The 27,791-nt window shown below is 37.7% G+C and overlaps 1 protein-coding gene across 1 annotated transcript in view; it reads left to right on the top strand.

Annotated features, from left to right (window-relative positions):
• Nucleotides 1–658: 658 nt before the first annotated feature.
• The window catches only part of podxl2 (podocalyxin-like 2), a 38,451-nt gene continuing 11,318 nt past the window's right edge, over nucleotides 659–27,791 (top strand). The window contains exons 1-4 of the mRNA XM_088636712.1: nucleotides 659–1,286; nucleotides 19,570–19,860; nucleotides 23,936–24,597; nucleotides 27,376–27,450. Coding sequence (XP_088492838.1) covers nucleotides 1,250–1,286; nucleotides 19,570–19,860; nucleotides 23,936–24,597; nucleotides 27,376–27,450 — 1,065 coding nt within the window. The 5' untranslated portion in view covers nucleotides 659–1,249. The remainder of the gene's footprint in view (nucleotides 1,287–19,569; nucleotides 19,861–23,935; nucleotides 24,598–27,375; nucleotides 27,451–27,791) is intronic.

Below are 27,791 nucleotides of genomic sequence, written 5' to 3'. Positions count from 1 at the left end.
ACAAAGTGAAAACAAGCAAGCAGATCTGTTATGAGCACCAGTGATTGAGAGTTCAACTAGAATAAAAACAAACCAGCAGATGCTGAGTAATTTAGGACTATGCCTAAAACTCACAGGAAATCAGCACTGGAGAAGAAGGATTGATTGCCTCTGCTCTAATGAAATAATTATTTACTGTAATACAGGTTTGTAGGCCGGATCCTGGACAGTTCCCGTCCAGTGCATTTCATTGGAAAGACTGAACACTTACTCGACTAAAGGAACCCCTTGTCTTTTACGACTGAAGGTTTCTGTTCCAAAAGATCTGTAAAATGAATCTTTTCCTAAATCTCATGCAGCTCATCGCTGGTAAACATCTCCAGTTCTATAGGAAATCGATGATCTACAAAATACCTACACTATCTGCTGCAGGAGTGGCGATAATCTTTACGGTATTGAGTCCACAACATTGAAAAAATGGCCAATTGTAAGCGTCTGATGAAAGTACACGTCAAGTGTGGCTAGAAATAGTACTTATGTGTGCAAGGCTAAGGTCTGTTTACATAAAGAACGGAATATTAACATACACATCCAGCTTACTGGGTGACCACCATGTTTTGCAGTCCGTACTCTTATTAAGGAGGCATGGATAGAAAGCAGAAACCATAAGGAGGTTTGACATTTTCCGAACCAATCCGTGTTTAGGACCCAGAGAGTGTCGGAGCTTTTGCAGCAGGGAACCCGCAGACACTGCGCAACCATAGAATTTAATTCAGCATCTTACCGATCCTGAGAGAAGTACGAGACTGAGCGGGGAAACATTACAATAGCTGCGACATGCAACTTTGCGTTGCTTAAACGGTGTACGCAAAGGCTCTGCCTTGCACTGCATTCATTTATTCCCTTGGAGAAACCCACCAGACAATGCCACAGCATAGTTTCCCCATCTCCCTTCGTCAGTATTAGCCTAATCAAACTGTTGTGCTTTGCATTTGTTTCGGACGCATGCTGGCACAGGTTCTGATGGTGACATATTTTGACGGTGGAAAGGTGCCCAGGGTGGATTTGCAGATACGTGAGCCAGTGCCTCAAAAGTTCAAATTGTGTCTCGTCTCTCAAGTCTGCATTGCATTAGACGAGACGTCCATACCCTGAAGTTAAGGTGCACGCCATGGGCAGATTTGCAGCAAGGTGCCCTGAGAACAGCTTCGTATAATAAACTTAAGTAATTCCCAGGACTTCTTCACACTAACAGATTAAAACCGCAGTCATGCACGGGTCTCACCTTGTTTTCATCTTCATAGCAGGTAAGTAACTTTATCGTATTATTTAGTTTATTTTCATCTAAATATTCAGCCGGTATCGTTGAACAAGTACATTTGAAAATACTGTAAATCTTCATTTAAAATGTACCGATCCCTTTATAATGTCTTGAATAAACGACATGTTAAAATGAGAAAGTTTAATCTTAATTACGAGGGTTTCATTGATGCTATGAAATATTATCGCCCGCATCTGTTATAAAAATATTATATACCCGCAGAATAATTCCGTGCGGTTGTCCATATATATTTTAAATGTTACTGTAATAATAATTTTGTCTAAATAGTTAATAGTAAAACATCAGCTTTCTAATTGCAATAATATTTTTCAAAAGTTGAGTGCATTTATTTCTGCAACTCATCTTTTTAGACGTGTGCCAGAACAGCTTTATAAAAGTACGCCAATACACACCATTAAAACACCGTGCCATCTGTAATTGTCATTCGCTACAAAGCATATACTGTATCCCTCTGAACTTGTATTCTGGAAAATGTGTAGCGGATGATACTTCTCAAATGTATACATTTGAAACGTTAATCCAGTCAATTTGGACATTTTTCCCAAAGTGGCAAAATCATTGGTATGTTACCTGGGATTTTGGTCAGCATCGGTGGTGGCTGTTTACAGTGTAATGTAGGTAATACACGAATGTTGGATTTTCTATTTATAATTCCTTGCGGACGCTTAGAATATGTTACATGCCTGTTAACTATGAAAAGCATGAAATTGAAATCTGTGTAGCTCCTTGTCATACAAGCTCTTGATAGCGTATCGTTCCAGTTTTATGCATGCTTCCTTTTAGGCTATTCTCAGCCGTACCCACTACACACTAAACACAAGTATACACAGCTGAGATTTTATTATTATAAATAGAATGATTTTTAAAAACCAGCACTGCGGCTGAGATGATCGTACTTCGGAAGTCCTGTACACAACTGCCATCGATGGTGCTACTGTTAAAATTAAAAACAGTTACCAATTACATTTTTCAATCGCGAATTTTTTATTTTATCAAACATTATCATTTGGCATTTCCACCTCGGAATTCTTAAAATCTTCGTTATGAAAATGAGGGATTGCGCTCGTTCAATGATGCAAGGCATAAACGACCGTAGTTAAATCTAGATCTAATTAACATAAAATTTACCTGTTTATTTTAATGGGAATATGTTGGTATTTTATTTTGAACATGCTCTGTCATGTAACTGTAGTTCACCTTTCTGTGATTGGCATCCATCATGCAATTTTATGCTCATTCTGTTAACTATATTCAACCTTGAATCTTTCATGCTGCTTGTTCTTGCAAAGATACCATGCAAATTGTGACTAAGCTATTATAAACTCTGACTGTCTGGGTTACACTGTGACTGTGTTTGGGCGGACCAGGGCTTCTTAAAAACATTCCAATACGTTTCTTCCTATTGCCGGATTGTGACAGCTCCTCATTGTTACAGGATCAAATGAAATAAACCTGAGTGCCAAAATGCTATGATGGCTTGCATGCTAAGTACTGTTGCAACATGACATTGTGTCTGGTTGTAGAAATACTGTAGCAAGAAACAAAGCACTTTGTATAATGGAGATTAAAAAAGAAACTGCATAACGTGTTCAGCAAATTTCTTGAGTATAATGTTACTACAGTACAGCATTATTCTTAAGTTTTAGAAAAAATATGAGCAACAGGTACTGGTAAGAATAACATATTTAATTTCTGTTCTTTCGTGTTCAGCTCTTTACACATTCCATTTCCGTTGTGCCCATGAGTCAGTAGGTCAGAAGTGAACAGATCTCCACCTGGATGCCTGGCTGTACATGCTGTAAATGCTGAATATTGTATATAAAGGATTCTCTGCTCTTGATAATTTGTACAAGCATGGTTAAAATATATGGAAGCAAGATTCTGCAGGTTTGCTGGAGGTTGGCTCTGTGAGGCATTAAGGGATATTGCAGCTCGGAAGTCAGTACTGCAGTGGGCATCTATCAGCTAGGCTATGGCACACAGTTGTCCTGAACCTTTGTTATGCCTGAAGCCCAGAATAACTGAATCATGCACCAGGAACAAATCATAATTTGTTTCTGTGCTCTTATAAATTGTTTTCGTAAGATCCTGAAGGATTGGGCTGACACATGGCTCCATTGTGAGTGCCATTAAGATAGGACGGATTTCATTAATTGATAATCAGTATGTATTGTTTGAGCAGTTGTTGAACAAGTCAGAGAAGAAATGCTTTTATATATACTGTATGTCTTGAATGTGTAATTTTCAGTATTTGAAAGATGCTTTTATTTGAGTTCATACACTTTTCCAACTCGCATACAGTCCCTTATTGTCTTAGTGGGTAAGCAATGGTTCTGATTGCTGGCAAATAAGAGAGGAAAGTGCATAACAGAATAGTCTTGAAAATGAAAAGCCTTTTCAAGGTGTTTTACTTTTTTGTTTCTGGGTCCAAAAGCTAGGTTTGAAAGTGGGTCCTGTTTTAATGTCTCCAAGGATTGTGTGTGCAGGTGGTAACCTTAATACTGCCACACGTTCTGTCATGAGGTGTCTACCCTAACCCAGTGATCTTTTATACCATTGGCAGCTGGTTTTGGGTGTCTGCCAATGATCAAATTGAAGACTGACAGACCAATTGTATTCACCTCAGCACTAGAAGAGTATGTTCCTACAATATTTCTGCTCCAGGAAAGTAAGTTTCTGTTTCGTAAGTGCAATCTTATCCAGCAAAACATTTCATAGACTGGGGGTGTGAATAGAAATTATAACTATACTGCTTTTCCATAGTGTAACTGTAGTTTTGCTTCCTTAAATCCATGTAATTGTTCTTTCATACTGCATGTGTTCTGCTGGTTGACTGATGTGGCTTTTGCTTATGTTGGTGTTCACGTTGCTAAATAACCATTCTAGCTAAAACTGGAATAATAAAATCACAGGAAAGAGTACATACTCAAGCGTCCAATACCGATATGATTCCTCATATGTTTCCTCAGGCCATATCAGTTCCGAGACTTTTTCCTAGGAAACACTTAAGAATGTAGAAAACCATTCTAAAAAGAGGCGTCATATACAGTATTGAAGGACCTGTAGCAAGCTATACTTGGAAAATATGAGTGATATTGCCTAGTCTATAGCTTTGGTGCCTTTGAAGAACACCTAGTGTTCAACTGTGCTGTTCTTGCACAGGGTTCCTTTCTGGTACATTTATCAGAACAGAAGGATTTAGCTTCTTTGGCAAATGGACTTTGTTTACTGTTTATAGTTCAACATCAAATGGTTCTGGCTGCCTAAGACTCATTTTTTGGTTTCAGTGTATGTTAAGCTCTTCATATGAATAAGCAGGCTTATGTTTTGATGAATTTATCAGAAGCATTTTGTCCTGCAGCAGGACCTTTTAAAGTTTTATTTTTTTCTTAGGATAGAAAAGAAGAGGCTCGTTTCTGTTAGTGAAAAAAAAAATTAACTTTAAAGTGATTGCGCAGCTAAATTTCAATTCAGTAATTGGCCTTCAACAAGGTATTTTTTATTCAATACGTAATGAAGATTAGGGACACTTGTAAAAAACAAATAGTTGTACTAGTTTGAAAGCTATGTAGTTGAAAAGAAGGTCAAAAATGTCACCAGTATGTACAGTGAAATCTGAGTTATGGACAATTTGAGGCTAATGGTTCATTGGACATGAAATTGAATCCCTAGGACCAGATATTGATCTAACTTAGGTGAAGGAATGCATATTGATATTATGATTCATGCAATGGTAGTCATTGCATTGCATTGCAAGCAGACTTATAAATTTAGGAAAATATTATTTTTTTGCATACTGCACCTTATGAAACTGACTTCATGCCTTAAATATTTGTGGTGCTGCAGTTCAAGTGGATACAGACAACTAACTTCATTTGTTGGCATCTTAAGAGCTTTTAGTTTTTAAAGCTTACATTTTTACGCATTGAGAGGACACTTTTATTTATTTAACTGAAAGAGGATCTGAACATAGGGATCACACCATACATATATTATAAACATTGAAAAAAGGTAATTACCATGGTATTAATAAAAAAAACTGTGTCCTGGGGGAATTTTAATAGTCAAGTTTTGATTTTTAAGTAGGTCTGAAATAAGAGCTCTGCTTTGGGCAATTAGGCAGGTGAAAACATGTCATGTTACACTTACATGGAATTGCTAGAATGGAGCCCTAACAGAAACAGTTATCATATTTATCAATGCAGTGGAATCTGCACACATTGGCAGGCAGTATTATGTGCACTGTTGTAGTATTACATCTGACCTGTTAACTTGAATGAAGGGAAGATGATGAAATCCTTTATCACTTTTGCTGGCCTGAACATTTTGTAAAAAAAAAAAATCTGCACATATTAAACATCTGTGAGGGAGGAGTCATTTTATTTTGCTGCAACCTGGAAAATGTTATCCATAAGACCCACTTTCACATGCACTGCAGTGCTGCAGACTGATCTGAAGTTGTCTTTTCTGCTTTGAGGTATCCTCTGCTGGCTTGTTAGGCTGTAGAGTTAAGAAGTGTGTAACAAAAACTGTATGGCAGTAAAGTATTTGTCCTCTGAAATGATACTTAGCTTGTTTGAAATATACATATATTAAGCTATTTATGTAATAACTGCAATACTAAAGTACAGACTAAGAAAATTGACACCCAGCTGAGAAAGACGTTTTCTGTATTATGGAATCTCGCAGTATGCTGCTCTGATAAAAAGCATACAAGCTCGTTTATTGCTTTATATTTTGCAGCACTTTGCCTGACAAGTTGTGAATAAGTTTTGTGGAGGAGATGAGAAGTTCCTGTCTGTGTCATTTTAGCCAAAAAGATCCCTGGCACACTATCTGGAGAATTTGGTTTAATGGGATGTTTTCCCAAGGATCAATCAAGTGTAACCAAAAAATGCTCACTGGGGCTCATATCCAGTTATTGGCCAGGACTGTGTTGTGGTTTTCCGAGACTCTTTGAATGCAGTGTACAAGCATTGTCAGCCTGGGTACAATCTTGTATAAATAATATTGTCCTCTTTAGATAAATTGTATGCAGACACAGACGTCTCCTACTAAGATGGGTCTGGACTTGGTTATCTCAACTACTAGAATGTATACGTTGTATTTTTTTATCGAATTTCTCCATTGCCCTGTAGTTAATTGTGGAAAAGTCGAGACAAAATGAAAACTGTGAACTAAAAAGTCTATATAAAGACACCCCAAATGAACAAGAGGGTGTTACTTTACATAATATAGCACAATGGTGCTTTCTGGACGTTGCTGGTACAGAGAGCTAGTCAAAGGGCGTACTTTTGACCAAAGTAGAAATAACAAAACTGGGATGCCATGTGGGCTTCTTGAATAGATGAATTCTTGAATAGATGTGTTCTGTGGGACTGTATATTCTTTGGAATCCTGTTGAGGGAGGGCTGGCAGTAAGTAAGCTCTTAGAAACCTAGATTGGTAGGGCGTTTTTACTTCCTCAATAAAGAATCACTGCACCCTTCTGTTTTAATGACTTTTGCAACATGCCTGCCATTAAAATAACCCGAATAATCTGCTGGTTTACCACAATGTGATGAGGGAGCCATAGCTCTTACCATAGGCATCTTGCATTTTTTTTGCACAACCAAGGAGAGCAGTCTTATTTAATTTTTTATGACACATAGCCTTAGTTAAGTGTAAGGGGCATACAAAGAAGAGGGATTACGTATTTATTTATTCATCTTCATATGGTAATAAATGTGTAATGAGGTTTGAGTGGGGACGTGAGTCAGATTGTGTTTGCTGCAGAGGAACAAGTAAAAGGGATAAGTTCCACACTGGAAAGTAGAAAAAAGCAACTTTTCAGCCATGGTCCTTCTTCAGGTGTGTAATGAGGCACAGAGGAACACTTTTGTCCATACCTTTTGTAGCTCTTGTTTCTTCCTTCCATTCACTACAGTCTAGCACATGGGACTAGATATTTTCTGTTAGAAGTGTGGAATAGAGGACCAGTACTCTTTCAGTCTGAGTAAACAAGGAGGCACTGAAATAGCTCAAGCTAAGGATCTCCTTTCAGTACTCTTATCTACAGTTATAGAGATCTCACACCTGCCATGCTTGGACCTATCATATATGCAAAAAACATTTCCCTCCCATCGTAATTTGCTTGAACACATTGCTTTTATTTATTCTGCAGATTCTCTGCAGAACATTCCCCTAATAAAAAAATGTCACGTCTTTGTGAGAGAATGAGTGTCCTGTTTTTTTTTATTGACACAAGGCGGCCTGGAATTTTGTCTATGGTATGAGTTTGAAAATTTGTATTTAATTATACTCTTAGAGGAAAACAAAACAGCTCTGTGCGTATTTGAAGGTGGGGAGAGAGATGATGTAGTTTTTGACAAAAGGCTTTTTTTCCATCAGTTACATTGGCTAAAATCAAACTCTGCAGAAGTCCTAACCAAGCAAAATTCTTACCACAATGAAACTATAATTACCTCATATTACTAATGTAATAGCAGTTATTCAAATGATAATTATCGTTTGAAAAGAAATCTATACTTGCACATTGGTTTTATTTCATTCTTCTGCTTCAACTTATTTTTCTTTATACAAAGGAACAAGAAATTGGTTTATTCCATGCTGAAAAGAGAAGAAAAAAACTTTGGACTGCCCTATCTTTCTTGCACCTGAAGAAGGCTCCACAGCCGAAACGTTGTGTTTTCTTTCTCTTTTCAGCATGGAATAAACCTGTTACTTGTTCCTTTGCAGCCTACGCATGCTGATGCAGCTACCCACCTGAGCTACTTTCTTTATACTAGTCTTGCTCTAATAGCATATTAGCTTTTAAAATGGACAGCTAAGAATCAGTGTTAGAGAGTCACACTATGACTAGTCATTTTTTAACTTCCTTTAGTTCCAGTGTTTTACTCATCACACACTTAACAAGGTTTGAAACTGAGCTCACTGATACCTCTGATCATTCCATGTGCTGCAAAATGTGTATTTAACTATGGCCCAGCTACAGAGTACAAAGAAGACTAGATTCTGCATTATCCTATCATCAGGGAATAACAATGTATAAATCATAGTGGAGGTACAATTACAGTCATACAGTAGTGCGACATTGGTTTTCAGCAGCCTTATTTAAGATTGTCTCCCTGGGACCTAATTTGGAGATAAAAGGAAAGCGACATATCATTTATCCTTCATATTGATTCCCATGTATTCCTGAAACAAAATGTTTGATTAGTGTAAAAGGAAAAAGTAGGCGAAAATATAAAAAGAGAAACAAAAATCTACATCAATGCTCCTACATGAAAATCCATCTGAGCTCTGGCTGGAGTTTGGTTTGTTAGCTTTTGGTTCACTGAGATGAGGACAACAGAAAGAGATGATGGTATATCTTCATGAGCCATGATGTTCTGCTTTGTCTGTAAAAATAAGGCTGGGGAAAATTGGAGGTTTACAAGAATGATCTTTGAATTATGTGACTAACCTATTTGAAAGATGATCAAACCTTTTACGCTTCTGGTAAATTTCTGGGGACATACAGTAATGTGTAAATTTGATTCACAACAAATATCAATTAGGTAAAGAGAAACTATTAAATCTGAAATGCGTGTCAACAACACAAGTGTTATAAGCAAACTGAAAGTATTGTTTTCTGAAAATGTCTGTTTCCAAATATAGCCATCGTACACACATTTGAAATACATTACTCGTTGAAAGCAAAATAGTTTCAAATATTTTGAACTGAAATAGTTTACCACTTTCTGCAGAAGGCTAGCACTCACAAATTACTCCAAAAGAAATTGGCACTGACCTGCAAACGCAATAATAAACAACCCCATTTTACTTTTATAGATGTTTCTGCACACTGCAGGGAGACTTTAACAGTACAGATAGAAACTGACATTAAAAGGGTACTGGACTGGCAGTGTCTACCAAAAAGATCCTTTCATCTCAGTTAACTGATGGTACATTTATAGCTGTCCTGTATATGTTTAACACATTAATCTCTCTCTATTAACAACATATTCTAATTAAAAGGAAACACTATTTTTTAGAATTAACAAATCCTGAATCACTGGAACAATTATAGAAAAGGAGCAAGTCTCATAGACAATTTAAAAAAAGTGCATAGGTAGCCTCACATGTAGACTGGTTAATTCAATTTTTTTCTTTATGCTCTTTTAATTTCGACATATTTAAAGAGTCTTTTAAGACTTACTTCTTGACTTTCATCTTATGTTAAAGACTCTATGGCATCTTTGTGCTTGCAGTAGTTAGGAACCGTCTAATTTGGACAGCTGTACAAGATCAAATAGAACATCTATCTAGTCACATTGCAGTGTCTCTTTATAAGTCAGTATCTTCCATTATAGGATGAGTAAAAATATAAATTTACCAATTATAAATGTAAATCTTGCTCAGCTAAATAAAATAACATTTGGATGACTGCATGAACAAGGAAGACTACATATGCTGGCAGAAAAGGAAAGCAATAAGAAGTGAATAAGAAAAAATGACCAGTTGATTTTTATGTTAATAAACGGACTGTGTGGCTTTTTAATATCATTTTGCTCAAACCACAATGTAGGTTAGTGACCTCTGTCAGTGGAAATTAATTGGCTCCAAAATCATAATGCCTTATGGAAATGTCAGACCTACTGTAGGAAGGAATGTGAAAACATGAAGTGAGTGGCAATTCTCTTGTGATATGCTTTGATTTAAATAGTTTACTTGTTTATACAGAGTATGAGCTGACAACCTGCTCCTTAGGATAATTAAAGTATATATATTTTTTGTCTGAGCTTTTTGCTTGACTACCTAGTCTCAGAGAAGGATACATTTATAAAATGTATAAAGTTTATCTAATAATATACAAGATATTTGTATATTTACAATTTACAAGATAGGTGTAATTCTAACCTACAGTATGTGGTGAGAATATTTTTTATATATAGCACATATATTGCTGAGCAGGTAATAATAGTATCAGTGTAAGCAAGAGCGTTTTCGGCTAACAAGATTTGGGAAATTGAAAATGTCCACAGTTGTAGGTGGATTAATGTGAAGTTGACAGGTAAATAACCATGGCTTATTTCTAGACCTTCAGAAACTGTTACAGAAATAGTAACAAGTAAATGGCCTTTTATTTAACCTTTAGTATTATGTCCTATATTACATTTTTTTAATCTTTTTTGAGTAATTTGATATGCTGACTGTTCCAGCCTGGACAGCTTATGAAAAAGTTGGTTGAGCTGCCATGTGGTTCAACCAGTAAAGACATTCAATAGGTTGAGCTCCGATTCAGGTGTTGAGTCTGGGCTGTATCAGGAGCGGACTGTGACCGAGATTCCAAAAGTGTCAGAGTACTGTTAAAGAGAGCCCTTGGGGTAGGGTTGGGTTTAGTTGCCCCATGGCTCTCTCATCTTTATGCACCAATGGTGCCTCTTGCTGGGTGTCACAAGAGCCGGGTCAGACTCCCGTGAAACGTGTTGTTAAAGACCCTATGCGTGAGGGTATAATCCAGAAGTGTCTGGAGAAAGACGTCAGGGAAGACACAGCGAAATAAGGTCAGGATGACAGACAGGGGGCAGTGACTGAGGTGATCTGGTGCATGGGAGGAGTGCAGGAGAATTGAGGCCAAAGCGGGTAGTTAGAGCGCAGTCCAATATTCAGATGCCAGGAGATCCATTCAAGTAGACGTAAACGATTGAAAACAGGAACAGGGAACTGGGACCAGGAACACAAATGCCCCGGACTCAGAGGTCAGGGTGCCGTGATAAAGCCTATGCTCTCGGGCTACTCCTGATACCCGGTGACAGGCGAGCTTTCCGGCATCCGTCTTCCAAAGCTGAGCCCAAAACTACGGAGACACCGGACTTAAGGGAAAGGGAATGAAACACAGCTGACACCAATTAAACTGAGAACAAACGGGAAAGGTAGGAGTGACCTCTAGAGGAGGGATGACGACCGTGACACTGGGCCTTGGTAGTTTTGTAATACCACAAGCGAGTGATATTCTGCTCTAACCGTGTGGCTGTGGGCTGAACGTGAGGTGTGAGCGTCTCTAACAGGAGCTGCTGCTGGAGAGTTCCGTCCAAAAACAACTGGCGATTCCAAATGGAGTAGGTAGATGATAAAATTAACCAATCTGCATTAAAAGCATTTTAACCTAGAAATCATCAAGCCAGAGTCCAATTTTAGTTAATAGGTTTGCAGGTAGAGGCAATGGAGTTACCACCTGTATGAGTTTATCTGATGATAATATACTAACAACCTTCTTTTTTATTCGTGAAAGCACAGACCAGGAAAGCAGTGTTTGTAACTGGAGTGTTAGCTGCACAAGAACTGCATCAATTCTTTAATTCTCTGCATCACTCTGAAATACTTCAGCTGGGTGGGTAATACAGTATATGGAAATGAATTTGTATTATACTGTATCATTTTTAATTCTTTTAGTTTCAGCAGTGATCCCTGAGAGCAAAGCTAACCCACCCACCTGTGTATGAGAATTGTACGTTTTTTTAATAGCCTTAGTTGTCATTTAATTTTGATGCATTTTATGTGCCTCAGTTGTTGGGGAACAGATGTGATGTGCTGAAGAAGAGCTGCTGTAGCTCTGTGGATCAGCTGAAGTTAGTCCAGAGAGGATGCAGCAATATCAGAACTGCAGCAGACAAATCTTGAGCTGCCAAATGCCTGACTGAGCAATTTACTACGATTTTGAGTCAGTACAAGACCTGCTTCTGTAATGTTCTTAAGATGGAAAAAGATTTAAGACTTGTGACAAAACAGGATTTTACAGAAGTCATTTGAAATCCATTTAAGCTGATTAGAGGACCTAAAAGTTAGGAATTTGAAGAATGACAGAAAACAGTTTAATGCTTTTTAAATACATCTATTCCTTGCTTCCTTGGAGCATATTGTAATAACTTCTTTTCAGCATTCCTCAAAGGCTCTCAAAACATGTGCAGCGTTAGTTATGAGAATAGTGTCCTTGGTTTTATGAGCAGCTTTAGATGTTACCCTTTGTCATGTTTCTGTATGTGAAAATGACAAGATTCTCTAAAATGACCTTCACTTGGGAAAAAAAACTGCTCATAACTTGCAGCTACTGTTCTATTTAAACCTCTGTAGAAACTGTTTGCTTACACACCACAAGAATAAAACTTTGCTACATTTTGTAATAGTACCTTTATAAAATTTAAAGAGACTAGACCATTGTGATCTGATGGTTCCTTCAAAGCAATATCAGAGTGACTTTGAAATGGAGCCATTTAGGGAGAACTCAGTCTTGTAGGCGATCAGCCCTAATCCCACAGATGGTAGCTTTACATCACTGGCTTTACATCACCCAAGCACACACACACCAAATGTCTGAACCTGCAGTTTCTCTTGTACTGAGCAGAGTTACTTTTGCAAGAAAAGATCAGAAGGGTAAAACTAATCTGTTTCACAATGGTCTAAACCCAGGACATCTTCTTCATTAGTGGGTAAACAACACAGGTTTCAAATTCTGCACTAGGAAAGAAAACTTCCTTCATATTCTGCACTACATAGGAAGACCCTATTTTGAAGGATCAGAAAGTGGCATCTCGATGAATGCTCGACTACCAGAAGCCAGTGGTAGCTTTTTAAGCATATTATATTTAAAACCCCAAAAGCCAGAAAGATTGTGATGCCCTGCTTTCACGGTCTGTATTCATGCTGAAAATCAAGATCAAATGAGTTTTCGCCCTTCTGCTCCAATTCTTTTCCTTGGAACACAACCATGTTCACTTCCTTTATGGAATTCAGCCAGTGATCCAGGAGAAGGGAGGTGGGGGGGAATACGATAGCAACGATGGAGGCTTAAGACCCCTGGGAGTGCTGGCACGCCACCAGCTGGTAAGAAGTGTCTGAAATGCACTGGCTAACAGGTCAGTAGTGTCAAGGGAGCTCACTGTGCTTCCAGTTCGCTTGCCTTTGTCATAGCAGATGAATGCAGAAACATGAAGACACAATTTCATTTGTACAGCACAAAGATTACGGCAGCCGGACAGACCCTTTGCTTTATTATTAATTAAGGATAGCGTGTAAAGACAGTCTTCACCATTATCCATTGTGAATTGATTTGTGTCCCTTTTTTCTTCTTTCCGTTTTAACATACTTAACAGCATAACAGATATATGCTGTAGCCACTGTACCTTATTTAATTGTAGTGAAAGAAAAGGCATTTAAAAGAAAAGATCTATTCAGTCCCTTGATATAGTGTCCTTAAAAATCACAGAAATAAGGTGAAGAAATGGGCAACGTCATGATTGTAAATCTGGATACGGTTCTGAATTCATTTTAATGAGATTTGTGAATGTAAATGTGTTTTCTGAAAACACAGAAATAAGCCAGGGATTTCAGGCACACTCATCATAGGCACATTGAATCAAAATATATTTTTTTTCCTATCAAGGATCTCAACCGTTCATTTTTAGAGACTGAAGAAGTTTGTATTGGGTATAATTCCACAAAGAAGGAAAAATCTTTTGGATCAATAATACATATCTGAGGAGTTGATGAAAGAAAAAACAAGCATTTAACTGTACTGTGAAGCAAAATTGTTTCACAGTATGCAAAGCATTAGTGTTAACCTGGGTGTGTCTGTCACTTTCATGAACAAGACCGTTCCTGAAAATGACCTACAAAAGCATGAGACAATGGTAAGAAGGTGCAATTTTCCTCAGGGAATCAGATTTTATTTTTCAATTTTGATGAAGGCTTGAGGGGAAAGATGAGCTTTTACCCTAGGTTTTTTTGCTTTTAAAACCTCTTTTGACAGGTGCTCCATTTTGAGAGAGGTCTCTCTGGTACTGCCTTTTTCAGCTTGACTGCTTCAAAGACATGAAGGAGATCAGAAAGTATGCCTTTTGGGGACCCTGTTTTAGAAGAGAGGCTACCATACCCACTGCAGTATTTATTTGCCTTGCTCTCATGTGCCCCAGTGTCAAACACTCTACATATTAAACCTGCAGCTCAATTAATTCAGCTTGCATAAATGTCCCTTTGTTCAGACGCCTATGCTATAAAGATAAGACTAAAGTGTAAATATGATCAATTTTAAGCATATTTTAACAGCGCTTAAAACAAAATGTCTTATGGGGTATAGATCAGTGTTTTGATAGTAAAGAAGGAGTAGTAAATAGCATAAGGCAGTCTTTACCTGAGTTGCTGTCATTTCAGTATTTAATAAAGTAAAATTTTCATTTTTTCATTACTTATAAGATAACATTAAGGTTACAAATGAAAGATGGCAATTTGGCCCACCCAGCCTGTTTGGATGCTAGTATTTAAGTGATGTGAGGATCTCAGCCACCTGTGTCTCTATTTGAAAAATAAATAAGAGAATCAACTAGAGAATCAACGTGGATGTACTGTACAGTATCACTCTTTCCAGATTCCCACAGCTCCCTGTGTAAAATGTTGTCTCAGTTTTAAACATAGTTCCCTAAAGCTGTTCTCCGTTTTTTGTTTCACTGTTGATTCTTAAGAAGTCCAGAACTAATACCTTTGAGGATTTTGTATGCTTGAATTCGGTCCCTTTATAGTCTCTGTCCCTGACTAAATACGGTCAGCGAAGGACATTCCTTTAAGCCCAGGAGTGTATCTGATATTTTTATCTCTACATATTCCAGAGGAATATTTTTTGTAATAGAGTAAACACAGTTCTACACAGCATTCTAAATTAAGTCTTAGTAGGTAATTGTAAGGTTTCACATATATCTTGAATTGAAGCCTGGATTTAAGTGTAAATCCTAACATTGTTTGCTTTTGAGTTGCTTCTCTACTAGATGAAAATGCGGTCATCTTGAACACCTGTTTTTCATAAACCAATTGGGCCACGATTTTCTAAGCCTTGACTCACTTTAGGGGGAATTCGCTTTGGTGCCATAAGGAGAATACCTTTGAAATGTTCTTGAACATTCGCTACTGATTCCAAGCTACCCAGCCATGTTGATGATGCTGATAACATTTCGTTTCTCACAACAAAATGATCCGAGAATCTCATCGAACCTCACTGGAAGCAAACAAAAAAGTTGCAATCGCAAAATGAGCTCCTCTCATTTTTTTTTTACTTTGTTCTTATATAACTACTCTATCTCATTGTACTCATAAACTCTCATGCCATCATACTGTACTTTTCATAAATTGTTATATTTTATTTTTAGGTTCTGCCTGTACAGTTTCAAAATATAATTCAAAGAATACCATGTTATGTTTACAGTCCCCTAACAGTACTCTGACACTTTTCCCTGCTCCGTCTTGATTTTTCACAAAAATTAGATCAGTACTGGCTTTTTGTTTTATAGGTGTAAAGATGTCATTAGTGAGGTTGACCATTTCAGGTTCAGCTGCTGCTGTTAGGAAAGTTCCGCTCATGATATCCACTTCTATTAAAATATTATCGATAGATGATTAAAGATTTAATTGAGCTAAATCATTTGGTGTCATTGGAAAAAAGTCTTTATATTCTAATATGCATAAGATTTTAATTCTGAACATTATCACTGAACATCACATCAGTACTCGCAATTACTAGCACTCCTTGTGCTAGTAATACTTAATACTTAATACTTCCTTGGAAGTCAGTATTAGAACCTGCTAGTGACAGGTCAGCTTTTACAGTGAAGTGTGGCAATGGCATAGTTATGATGTTCCATTATGTTGGATAAGGGTTAATGTTTTGTTTTAATTACAAACAGTAATCAGGCACTAATTACCAACAGTAACAAATAGCTCATGCTCTAAATGACTATCATAAAAGAGGCTTCAGGAAGGTCTGAAAACCTTTTCTATTAACAATAGAGAATTCTTCATTTCTGGATCCTAGCAACTCATAATAACTACTGTAGCTGCATGTCTCAAATATTATTTATGATTCATGATCCACAAAATGGCTGGGCGATTGCAAAACTTTGCATTCACTACAATTTGCAAATACCAAATATGGTATCTATGGCTGTGGGATTTTGTAGGTTGGAGACTTCTGATATTCACTCTGGTAAACTGCAGTCAACTTTTGGGAATCAAACTTTGGATGCTGTCTTAGACCTGATGTGAAATAGCACTTTGGGACACCCCTGAGAGTTTATTTCACTTACAGGCTTTCTTCCTGTGGTATCAAGAACTGCTATAACCATCAACTTAATCTACTCTCTGCCTCTGTGCTCAAACTCACATGATAATGATGCACCATCTGCCTTTCTTTACCCTCTTTATGTACACATTCACCATATTTTTTCCAATTACATCTTCAGCAGTCACTGGGAGAATTTCTCTATGATTTAGATGTACTATTAATACTTTTAAGTGGATTAGGAGAACACAAAAAATGTCAGTTTAAAGGTTCTTGTAATTCTAGCAACATATTTGTCATGGAGGGGACCTGAGGCACTTATTTATGAGAATGTCTGGTGACATCTAAGTAATATTTGATGAGCCCATAAGAGCACCTGTCATGTCAGGGACAGTGATTTTTATAGTCGAACTTTGCAACAGCTGAGAATTGCAATTGACAGATTTCTGTGTGAAAATCTAACTCCAGGCTTTAAGGTCCTCGATTAAAGCAAAGGCAAAGGCTTAAGTAATTGTTTAAGAAAGCAACCTTTCAAAGTGTGTTTGAAGTTGCTCATGCATTTTTAAGTATTAAATAGGTTTTCTGCTTTCGTGGTATATCTTTGTTCTCTGTCGCTTTCAGATGAAGAACTCTGCCATCAAGGAAACAAAACTGATATTTAGGCTTTAAATATCAAGGGCACTGGACAGTGAGTAACTGTGGTCCAAATCAAATATAAGTTAATTAAGTGCCCAGTTTTTCTTCCTAATTTTTGTTTTCTTCCTAGATTCTGGTGATGTAACAATTACAGGTGATGTAAAGTCAGTAGGAGTAAAAGTCAGGCTCTATTCCAACAAAATGTGACTGCCTGAAGGAATTTCCCTAGGACACCCTAGCCTAATCAGAACTGGGCTTAATGCGGTCACCCTATCCACTTCCCCCACAGGGCTTCCTGCTCTGCCAAAACACTATCCCAGAGAGATTCCTTCCTGGCCAAAGAGGAAGCCTGTTATAACTGACAACTTGATTGTCATGGATAAGAGTTTGCACACGCTCATTAGCTTTTGTGGCAGCTACAAATGTAATTTTCAGTCCTTTTAAAATAAAAAAAGAAGTATATCAAACTCATAAAGATATTTACTAAGTTAAAGGTTCACAGCCTGTGAGTGTGTGAATATGTGGTAATCTTTATGGTTTGTTGGGACTTCAGTCTCACTAGTAGGTACTCTATGACTTCTGGTCTCTACTTTTGGCCTCAGTGCACTGAGAGTTTCTGGCCTGGTGGAAACTTTAAGTCTTGCCGCTTGCAAATATCATTGTACAGCAAACAGAGCTTTGAGTTTTTTCTCTATGAAAGGAAGCATCCATACTGTTCAGTACATGAGTACATCTTACATTTATTACACAAAAGCAAAAAATAAGGCTTATGGTCAAAAGGTACAATAAATATGAAACTATAAAAGTAAAAAAACAACTATAGTGACTTACACTACTTTTTCAAGAATTGAGAAAGTTCTGGAAACAGGGCCTAAATGAAATATGTATAGGTTACAGAGAACTTAGAATGTATTGTAATTGCATCCTTGAAATACATTATATATGTGTTTAAGTGAATTCCAAGGGAATGGCAGTAGAATATTGTGGCACTATGGATTTTGCAAAAGGTATTTTATAGATGAAATAGAAATGTTGTAGCTAAAACTCAGCCTAGCATCTTTGTTGTGTATTTCAGGTATATGAAAGTATTTTGTCTGAACTCACCTTCCATTGATCACATGGTGCTCAAGCAGCTAGCTCAGCTGACAGAGTAATCTTCAAATTGGAACAGATTGCTGTCCTCTGTTGCACTTATTCGTGAGTAGCATTAACACTGGCAGCTAGGCAGCAGTATGGTGTGGTGGTTAGTGAGAGCTCTGGACTTGTAACTAGAAGTTTGTAGGTTCAAATCCCTTGTGGTATACTGTTGTTGTGGCCTTGCGCAAGGTTCTCCATTGCGATTGTCTTTGTAAAATAACATAAGAACAATTAGAATTATTACAATCAGCAGGAGGCACTTTGGCTCAGGCCTAAATTGGGTAGTTAGTATGGAATCCAATTTAATAAATTAAGTTTATTAATAAAAATACTCATAAATTTAGCAAAGAATACGACTCCAGAGTGTGTACTTTTTATGACAACTGTAACATGGTATATTTTAATTGACACCTTAAATGACTATTTCTGACAAAATATTTCATTTGCATATGAAAGGTATAGGAAGAAGAGTGAAAAACTGTATTTTTTATACAATAGAAGCTAATTCAACTAATAATAATAAACTAATAATTCAACTCTCATCGTTCCTCAGTAGCAGAACTCACCAACACAAACCAACAGTGTTTAGTTTCCAGTTTTTAAAAGGGGCCTGTCTCGTCAATACACCATATGATCACCAAAAATTACAAAATTTGCTCAGTTTTATAGTGGAGCCCAAAGCTAATACGCTTATATAAGCTAATATTAATCCTTTCTAAGAAATGAATTTACTGTGTTTAAATAAGACTGTGCACTAGCAGGTTGATTTATTGTTCTGCAGAAACATCTTGAGAATCATGGAATTGAAGAAAAACAATTCGATGTCACATTTACTCCTACTGCTGCTATCACTACCTTTGCTACTATTGTAAAACGTATGACTAGTTTTTCTATTACTTTTTAAAAAATAATTAAGTATATTGATACAGCTAATTTAGATAGCCATGATTTGTTCACATTTAAACTGCAGTATTGAGTCATTTCAGGATACTTGAATGTAAAACCTATGGATTTTTTTTCTCCTATATGTTCAGGTCCCATGGATATTTATTCAAAGGCCATGTTTAAAAAGATATGTGAAGTGCTCAAGCAGGTGTTAATTTCACAGTAACTGGGCAGAGATTTCCGTCTGACTGGTCAATTTTGTGTGTGACAGGTATTGGAAATTTGATGCAGTCATTTTTTCACTATTTTCCTTTTTTTGAACCTCAGATGTCCCTTGTTTAATTTTCATTTTTAGCAATTGCTTTTGGAACAGTAGGGCGGTTTGTTTCCTTCAAGACTGCAGTGTACTACAGATATCCCTGAATATATTTCTTTGTTTGATTTGCTTTTCATTTCTGATGTGTCTTTTCATTGTTTGTTTGTTTTTCCGGTTGTTTCCTCGAAGGTTCCTCACTCCTCCTTGGTTCCTGTGAGGAGGTCAGCAAAAGGCCGGGTCTTTCCACTTCGCTCAGCCGCCCCCCGATGACTGATTCTCTTGATTCAGCAGAGCAGGCTGACCTCTCTGCTCTCGAGCCAGATGCCTCCAACATCCCAGGGTTCCTCACTGGTTCTCAGGAGTCTGGCTTCTCCAGTGAGGAGAATGAAGACCCTAGGGAGTCTCAGCCCCAGTACTTCTGGGATGAAGGAGAAGGAGGTGAGATGAATAACACCAGCTTGGATCCTGATTCCCAGGAAGGTATGGTATGCCATTTCATTGCTTCTCAAACAGCGATAGGTGCTTTCAAAAAGTTTTTGTGCTAGTGAAAACTTGTTCTTCAGAGCTTGTGCCTGAAATATATACTGGTAGGCCAAGTGGCTTCTGGAAAAATTGGCACTAGTGTGAGTGTGGGTTTGTGTCTGTGTGTTCCCTGTGATGGACAGGTGTGCCATCCAGGGTCTGTCCTGCCTTGTTCCCATTGCCTGCTGGCTGTGACCATACATTGAATAAAACATTTAGAAAATGGATGAATGCTTAAAAGTGCAAGTGTAAAAACAGATTATTATCAAATATGTTAAAAATAAATTGTTAAATATGTTAAAAAGAAATGATTTTGTCTGTGATTTAATGGTCAGTTGGCTACTTCATGGCAATAGTCTTAGAAAATAAATCTCAGAAAGTGAAACTCTTAAAGTTCCACACCAGCATTTGTTCACTGGTAAGATAGACTTAAACGCAAGGGATACAAAGAGTTTTGCTTGTGTCCGTGAGCAGTCGTGCACTTCATTGTAATTCCTGAGACAGGCATATTTACATATTTATAAGCCATTCACAGTTACCCCTTGGAACACAATAATTTGGATATGTGAGATGAAGCATAAAAGTGCTAATGAAAACACATTAAATTGTATTTACTCATACTTTCTGCATAGTGCGGAAGCGCATCGAAGCAGAAGTTTGGAAAGAACTACCATAGCAAAATTAAATCAAACAATAGCTAAGTCTAACATGACTGAAACACATGAATCTTGTTTTCAGCTGAAACAGCGTTTAAGGAATGAAAGGAGCCCAGTGTATTTTGATGAATCCCCTTTTCTACACAATAGTTCTGTTTTAACATAATAAAGAACAAAATAATTAAAAATCTGTATGCAAATCCCCCTCGCTACACCAAAGTGGGTTTAAAACACCAAGCGAATTTGTAACCTCTTGCCAAAATGAAATTGTTTTCAAACAGATTATTCACAGCAATCCGCTAGGTGCTGTCAAAATGCCACCAATTTGCTGACAAACCAGGGAATAGGCAGCTCTAACAGGAGAGATGGTACTGCTCCCTGGAATGTGAAACAGAAATTAAGGTGGAGAAGACAAATTGAAGAGCTTTTCGGTTTCTTTAGGTCACATTGAAATTCAGCTCAGTTGGACTCAAGCCACATTTATTATTTTTAAAGCTAATCGTCCTAGTTTGATATGTAGAATTGACGTGACTATTTTTTTTGCAGTGTTCAGGGTGGCAGAAGGCTGGAGGGGAGAATGGATTCATAACATTTGGTCATTAGTGCTGAACAAGCATGCATCAGAGATAAATACTGAACGTTTCATTCATGAGCAAGGAAGGAGACTGTAAAAATGAATGCATGAAAATGAAATGCAGAGTAATTGAAAAATGAGTGAAATGCAGTAGCAGATCGTTTGCAGTGTGTTAGATGAAAAGAAAGAAATGAGTACAATTCTGTATTGCATTAAAATGGCCGTGACAGATCTGCTTTCAAAGGCGCTTTTGCAGTATCAGTTCTTTTGTGATCAACTCTTCACTACTGTAAACAGCAGTGTCTTAAATGTGAGATGTGAGTGATGGAAATAGATATGTAGAGGGGAACAGATGATACTCATGACAAGCAACACTATAAATGAATCGGTTTGAAGTGATTGGTAAATGTGATGCATTAGCTATTACAGAACTTCATATTGTTTGCTCATGGATAGTTTGGCTTACGTTATCCAATAATCGTTATCATGACAAGGCTTATTGGTTATAATTGATGTGAAGTAAAAATTAAATAATAAACTGAGTTTCTTCTCAGCTAAGGCAAGCTGTATTATTAAGAGTCAAATCTGGTATCATACCAAAACACAGTAGGAAACATAATAGGAGGCTTTGAGGCTTTTATTTGTTGATGCTCATAATACATACATATTGTCACTCATGAGTGTAACTTAGATGTCTTTTACACAGCAGTGTACAATATAGAAAGTCAGAAATTCCAATGCAAGTCATTGTTAACTAACCTAGTCACTTCATTCGAAATATCTTGAATCACAGCCCATTTCTTGACACCACCAGAATATTTAAACATGTTTATTTCGGTGATATAGACAGTTTGAGGGTAGCACAATTTTAAATATTTTATTTATATGTAGTAATTGTTCAATGAAAGATATTCTAAATAATATATAATTTTACATAATCTTATTATTTCTAAATGTATATAACAAATAATATTGATAAATTATGTATTACAACCTCGAATCAGCCTTTCTGGAGTACATTTCAAATGATCATCATTTGACCTCTTTCCTCCTGCTCAATTACTGTCACAAGATTCTCACCCTTCTGAAAGACGATAGACGTTCCCAACTGTGGTGTAAAACGTTGCAGTTCACACAGATGGTCCATGGAGATGAGCAACATCTGTAGTTCTTGAACCCCCGCGATGTAGTGTTGGCATCCTAAGACAGTGTCTCCGTTTCTTTGGGTGTAGGGCCAATTAATCTTTTGTCTTTAAATTAAAGAACAATTCTGTGTGGATGGAGGAATTAAGAGCTATTTAGTTCTCCTGGGAAGAGTGTGCAGAGAGAGATGGCTTTCGCAGATGTCAGAAGGCTCAAGCACCCGTGTGATGTGCTGTTAAGCCAGACTGATCAACTGCAACCTGGACGTTTGTTTCCCCATCAGTGCTAGGGCTTTAGGTGTCACCATATGGTGATGATTAATGCCTAGGTAGGCACAGCTGCCATGCTGTGTTAAAATAATAGCCGCTTTGTGACAGACTTTTGTATCCTTAAGTTGAAGAACTGTGACAACAATACCCTTGAAGACACAAAACACATCATAATTAAGCAGCTGCAGTGTATGTGTGTGTAAAATATGGATCTTTTTTTCACAGTACAGTAGTCGCCTATTTTCTTTGATTTTACTATATTCTAACATTTGGTTAAAGTCTTTAATCATACATTTTTATTTTTCATTTTCAATACTATTCATTTTAACAATACAGTATTGAATGATTATCAATATATGCAGTGCCACTTTGATCCTTCCATTTTAAGTCCATGGTAAAGCCAAATGTAAAGTCTGCTTTCTCAAACCAATTTAGCATAACAGACTGAAACCACTGAGATCAGCATATTTAAAGAATATCCAAGTGGAAGTACCCCAAAGTCAATGTGGAAAGCACTGAAAAATTTGGGGATCTATCATTTTAAACCGGCATTCAGGGCTTGTTAATTGTAAGTGGCTCAGAAAGGCAATTAATGGTTTCTGGCTCATGGAAAGACACTACCATGATTTGCCAGTTTCCGTCGGCAAGAGGAGTTGTTGTTAATCCACAGATTAATCAAGCTGTGGCCAGAAATGTGGTGCGCCTAAATGTGTTGTCTTGAGACCCTGCCATTGGCCTTCTGAGTGGTATGTCAGGCCCTGATATTTCTAAGGCAGATTACCTCCAAGCCAGATGGATTGAATTAAAGACTCACTCCTCCTGACATCTTGCGTTTGAAAAATGTTAGGGTTTGGTACTTAACACTATAGTCTCTAAACAGGATTTTGTTGGCAGAGGTCATGTCAGGATTTCTGATTAAAGAGAGCAGTGCAGAGCATCTGTATTTGTCTGTTGGCCATTATGCTCTTATTCTCCCTGACGCACTTCCTTCAATATTGCTCCTTGTTCAGAAGCTGTTTTTGCAGGAAATGGTAGTACACCTGTCTTCCCCAGCCCAGATTGTTAAGAAATCATGTGTCTTCTATTTCGTATTGCAGTTGAGATCTCATTTCTTTAATTCAGCATTTAACTGTAACAGATAACTTGCTAGCTTCAGCCTTTCTGAAGTTCCAGCTTTTTAACTGTATCCAGTAACATTGTTTTGGAAATTATGATAAATGTGTACCTTTATTAATGTATCACTAAATTACAAGACTGAGAGCTCAATTAAAAGAACAAAAACAAACCGGAGATAGAGAGTGTCCCCACACCAGTAAATCTACGGAGACTATCATCTCAGTAAGCATTTTCTCGGCATTTTGTTTTACTTTTTTTATGCTCTTTATTTTTAGGCTACAGCCCATCTTCCTTCCAGAATGTGCCACTCCAGACACCAAGTGATCTCAACTCCTCCTTTGCACCCATGGAGCCAGCTGAACCGATTGAACCTCAGCTCTCTGGTCCTTCTGCTCAGGAGCTGTGGGACCTTCAAGGCGAGTCCAGCTCCAGTCAGTCGGAACTCCACTACAGCCTGTCCACTGATCCTGGCTCCATCTTTGAGACCACTCAGACAGAGGCGAACTCCATTACTGAGGTCTTCGATCCATGGAACCATGACCCCCACATCACTGTGTCTGTTCCTTATGAGGCTACTCACAGAGCTCACATGGATCCTGGTGCCCTGTCACCTTCAGCAGCCACCCAAGCTGACCTGGGCACATCTTCCGAGAGCCCTCCTGCAGATTATTCAGCAGTTGTTGGGGACGACTTTCTAGATGAGGTTTCCATGGTTACAGCAGTGCACAAAGAAGCTGAGAGGAAGACCAGTGAAACCAGACTCAGTGGCACAGTTAGCAGACATGCAGTGCCCTCCACAAGCTTCACTCTGATTCCATGGCAGGGTGCACGTACTGTAACGGAAAGCACAGAGCCACACTTCATGCAGGAAGAGACCACGGTGTCCTTTGCTGGGAATGAACATGAGGAAACAGCTCTGTCTCAGGAATCAGTGCAGGTATAACAATATGCAGAAATATGGAGGCATATAGACGTTTTGTGACGGAATGCTTTTCTTCTGAATTTACAACTGCTATCACGTGACACATTCCCACATTTCCCATTTTAACATGGAAAATTTTAGATTGCACGGGCAATAGCATATATGACTGAGTTGCATGTCATTTGTCATTTACAAACATTTCAGCCTGGATTTCATTTACATGTTCTCACCATCCAGCTGGTGCTGGTATTGTAATTAAAAACCTATTTTCCCCATACAGCACAACAGGGCATCTGTAATGCTCATGCGAGACAAAGAAAGGGAGAAATAAAACAATAAAGTCTATGAATATAAGCATGATTTAAAACACTTGATGATCTAAGAGTCCTTGGTGGACTTCAGCAGAAAATATTCAGGGGCATAAAAAAAAAAAGGTTTGTAGCAGGGCTTACAGCCCTGGTCTTTATATTCCCTGTTTTAATTAACTGAAAATTCAGCAGGAACCAGCAGCAGAAAACACTTAAGTTGCTAGGGCCACTTTTGGGAAACCCTGCACTATTGCCTGGAACAGAATGCAATTTAATTATGCTTGACATCTAGATGGAATAGACCCGCTGACACAAATTACCTTTAACGATTACTATCAGCCCGTAGCACAGCTGTGCACGGTTAAAAATAATTTTAAAGAAAGATGTCACTGGCATTTCATGGGAAGCTGGACAGATTTTTGCTCTTCACTGAAACCCCCTACTCAGCATGCATCTTCGGTGGTATAAAGGTTAAATGGCCACCAGGGACTGAACCTTGATTTCCCCGTTTGCCACCAGTTCCCCTATTATCATCAGTGGCGCTTGCCTTAAGAATGTTTTGTTGTGTGGAGATCTGTATTCCTTGTGTATATCCTGCTACTGAAATTCATTCGAAATGGGAAGGACGCAGAGAGCTCAGGTACCCCTTTATTCCACAGTTTTTACAGTTTTGATTTACAGTTCTGTCTTATGATTTTTTTAGACAGGATCTCAAAGAAAATTGAGAAAATGAGCAAATTCCTCACAGTAGTGACATTTACTGATATGAACATCGATGAAACAATAAAGGAATGGTATATATTGAATCGTTTCCCTAGCAGTATGTTCAGAATTTATTGCACACAAGTGTGAAATGAGTCCCTTTTACCAATATTTGTGAAGAAGACAGTGAGTCAGTCTGTTCAAGGGTGAGGGTTCAGATTTATTGCTATTTCCTTGCAGCTGTGTTGAGTGGTCGTGTGATGTTCTTCAAATGGCGGTTTCTGAAAGGAATGCCGGCAGCAACTTCAGCTTCAGCGGCATGTCGCCTTTGTCACTTTGAGGATAATCTCCTCAGTCGTCACCGCCCTAAACAACATACAGTATATGTAGCAAGTTCCAGCAGCTGTTTGTGAACGCCTGGGGAGAGTTGGCGTAACTACAGGGCAGTATCGGTATAACTTGATATCTGACAGGCTCCAATGAAACATGACTTAAGAACAAGACAAGTGCCATGCATGGAGAGAATGGCAGTGATTTAAAGGACACTTAAACAGGATTCAGGCTTTTAGACCTCCCCCTAAAAAGGCGAAGAAAATGTAGAACTTCAGTGTTCAACTTAGACTCCTGATTAGTACTATAACAAAGCTTATTGCATCTTTATTGCATAATATTGCCTGATATTTGCATTGGTCGGTCTCTTTGATATGTTTTCGTTGGAACTACTACAATCTTCTAAAATACAATCAAAAGTTATTTTTAGTATATGTTTTAAGTTTCTTTTGTAAATAAATCTGTATTCCTCATTCACAGCACGGCTTGTCACTGGAGTCCCTCCGAAATGAGGATGAAAAACATTGTTTTTAACCATGAATGGTCAATAAACCACATTCTATTACTTTAATTGGAGAATTCATGGACGATGAAGACATAAAATCTTGGAACTGTGCTGCAAGAAATGGCAAATCTCCTAAGGCATTAGGATTCAATATCTACTGATGTGATTCTTAAATATGTGGAAGCTTAAGAAGTGCATATGATAAATACCCAGGAACAAGTGATAGGTTTATTCCATGCTGAAAAGAGAAGAAAGAAAAGACAACGTTTCGGCCCTGGAGCCTTCGCCGAAACGTTGTGTTTTCTTTCCTCTCTTTTCAGCATGGAATGAACCTATCACTTGTACCTTTGCAGCCTACACATGCTGACGTGGCTACCCACCTGATTAATACTGTACCTATATAAGCATGTTCTATTTGATGGAAATTTGGGGGGTTTACTTTTTTACTTTTTATAGATTTGATAGAAAAACTATTTTATCCTGAGAAAGCCATAGTGAGCCAGAGTCATGAAACCATCTAAAGCCCACATGAACACAGAACCTAATTCCAACTTGTGTTATCTGACTAATTTTCTGGATTGTTTTTTTCTGTATGATGTTGCAATTTCCTGAAATTTTAATGTACATTTGTCCGTTAAAAAGTAGCATAGTTTTTTTATCATTTGCATCTTTAAACACGTGTTAATTTCATTTTTACTGTCCATTTTTATGCGAGTACTCTAAAAAACCTTTTGTCAACTAAAAACATGTACAGTATATTAGAATGATGTAAACTAAAGTCCAACTATAAATCTCAAAGCCCTGTAAAGAAAAGGGAATTATTAGGAAACAGTGTTATAAAATTGTATTGCCATTGCTTACGCTAGTAAGCAATGTTAATAATACCTTTACATTTGACACGAATGTTACAAAGTCTAATAAATCACTTATTTAAAAATTTTGTTTCAGGTTATTTGTACGGACTGGAGTGATCTTACCGGGAAAGGTTATGTCATCCTCAACATGTCGGAAAACGTTGACTGTGTAAGTTCACACTTTCACAATGATTTAGAGCTGTAACATAATTGCAGGAGTGATAACATGAGTTTCATCCAGCATTTAAGACCTTATCGTAATGCCCAGTGTTGTTTTATTATTGTTCATATGTGCTGTCACTGTTTAGGCACTCTCCAGCAGCTGAGAAAAAAGTAATGGTGCATCTGTCGCTTGGCTCAATGTGCCTTGTCCTTTTTACCTCTGCAGATGGTGTTTTTTTTCTTGAGACAAAGTATTGTGGCTCAGCCAAGAAAAATGTCAAATGTGACATGAGGTACAGTATATGCTGTATATACACACACACTGTGGTGTCCTGGGGGTGGAACACA

Source organism: Lepisosteus platostomus, chromosome 6 (assembly GCF_059453375.1).
Source record: "Lepisosteus platostomus isolate fLepPlt1 chromosome 6, fLepPlt1.hap1, whole genome shotgun sequence".
NCBI lineage: Eukaryota > Metazoa > Chordata > Actinopteri > Semionotiformes > Lepisosteidae > Lepisosteus > Lepisosteus platostomus.
Note: the sequence above shows the minus strand (reverse complement) of the source record. Positions and strands in the feature narration are given on the sequence as shown.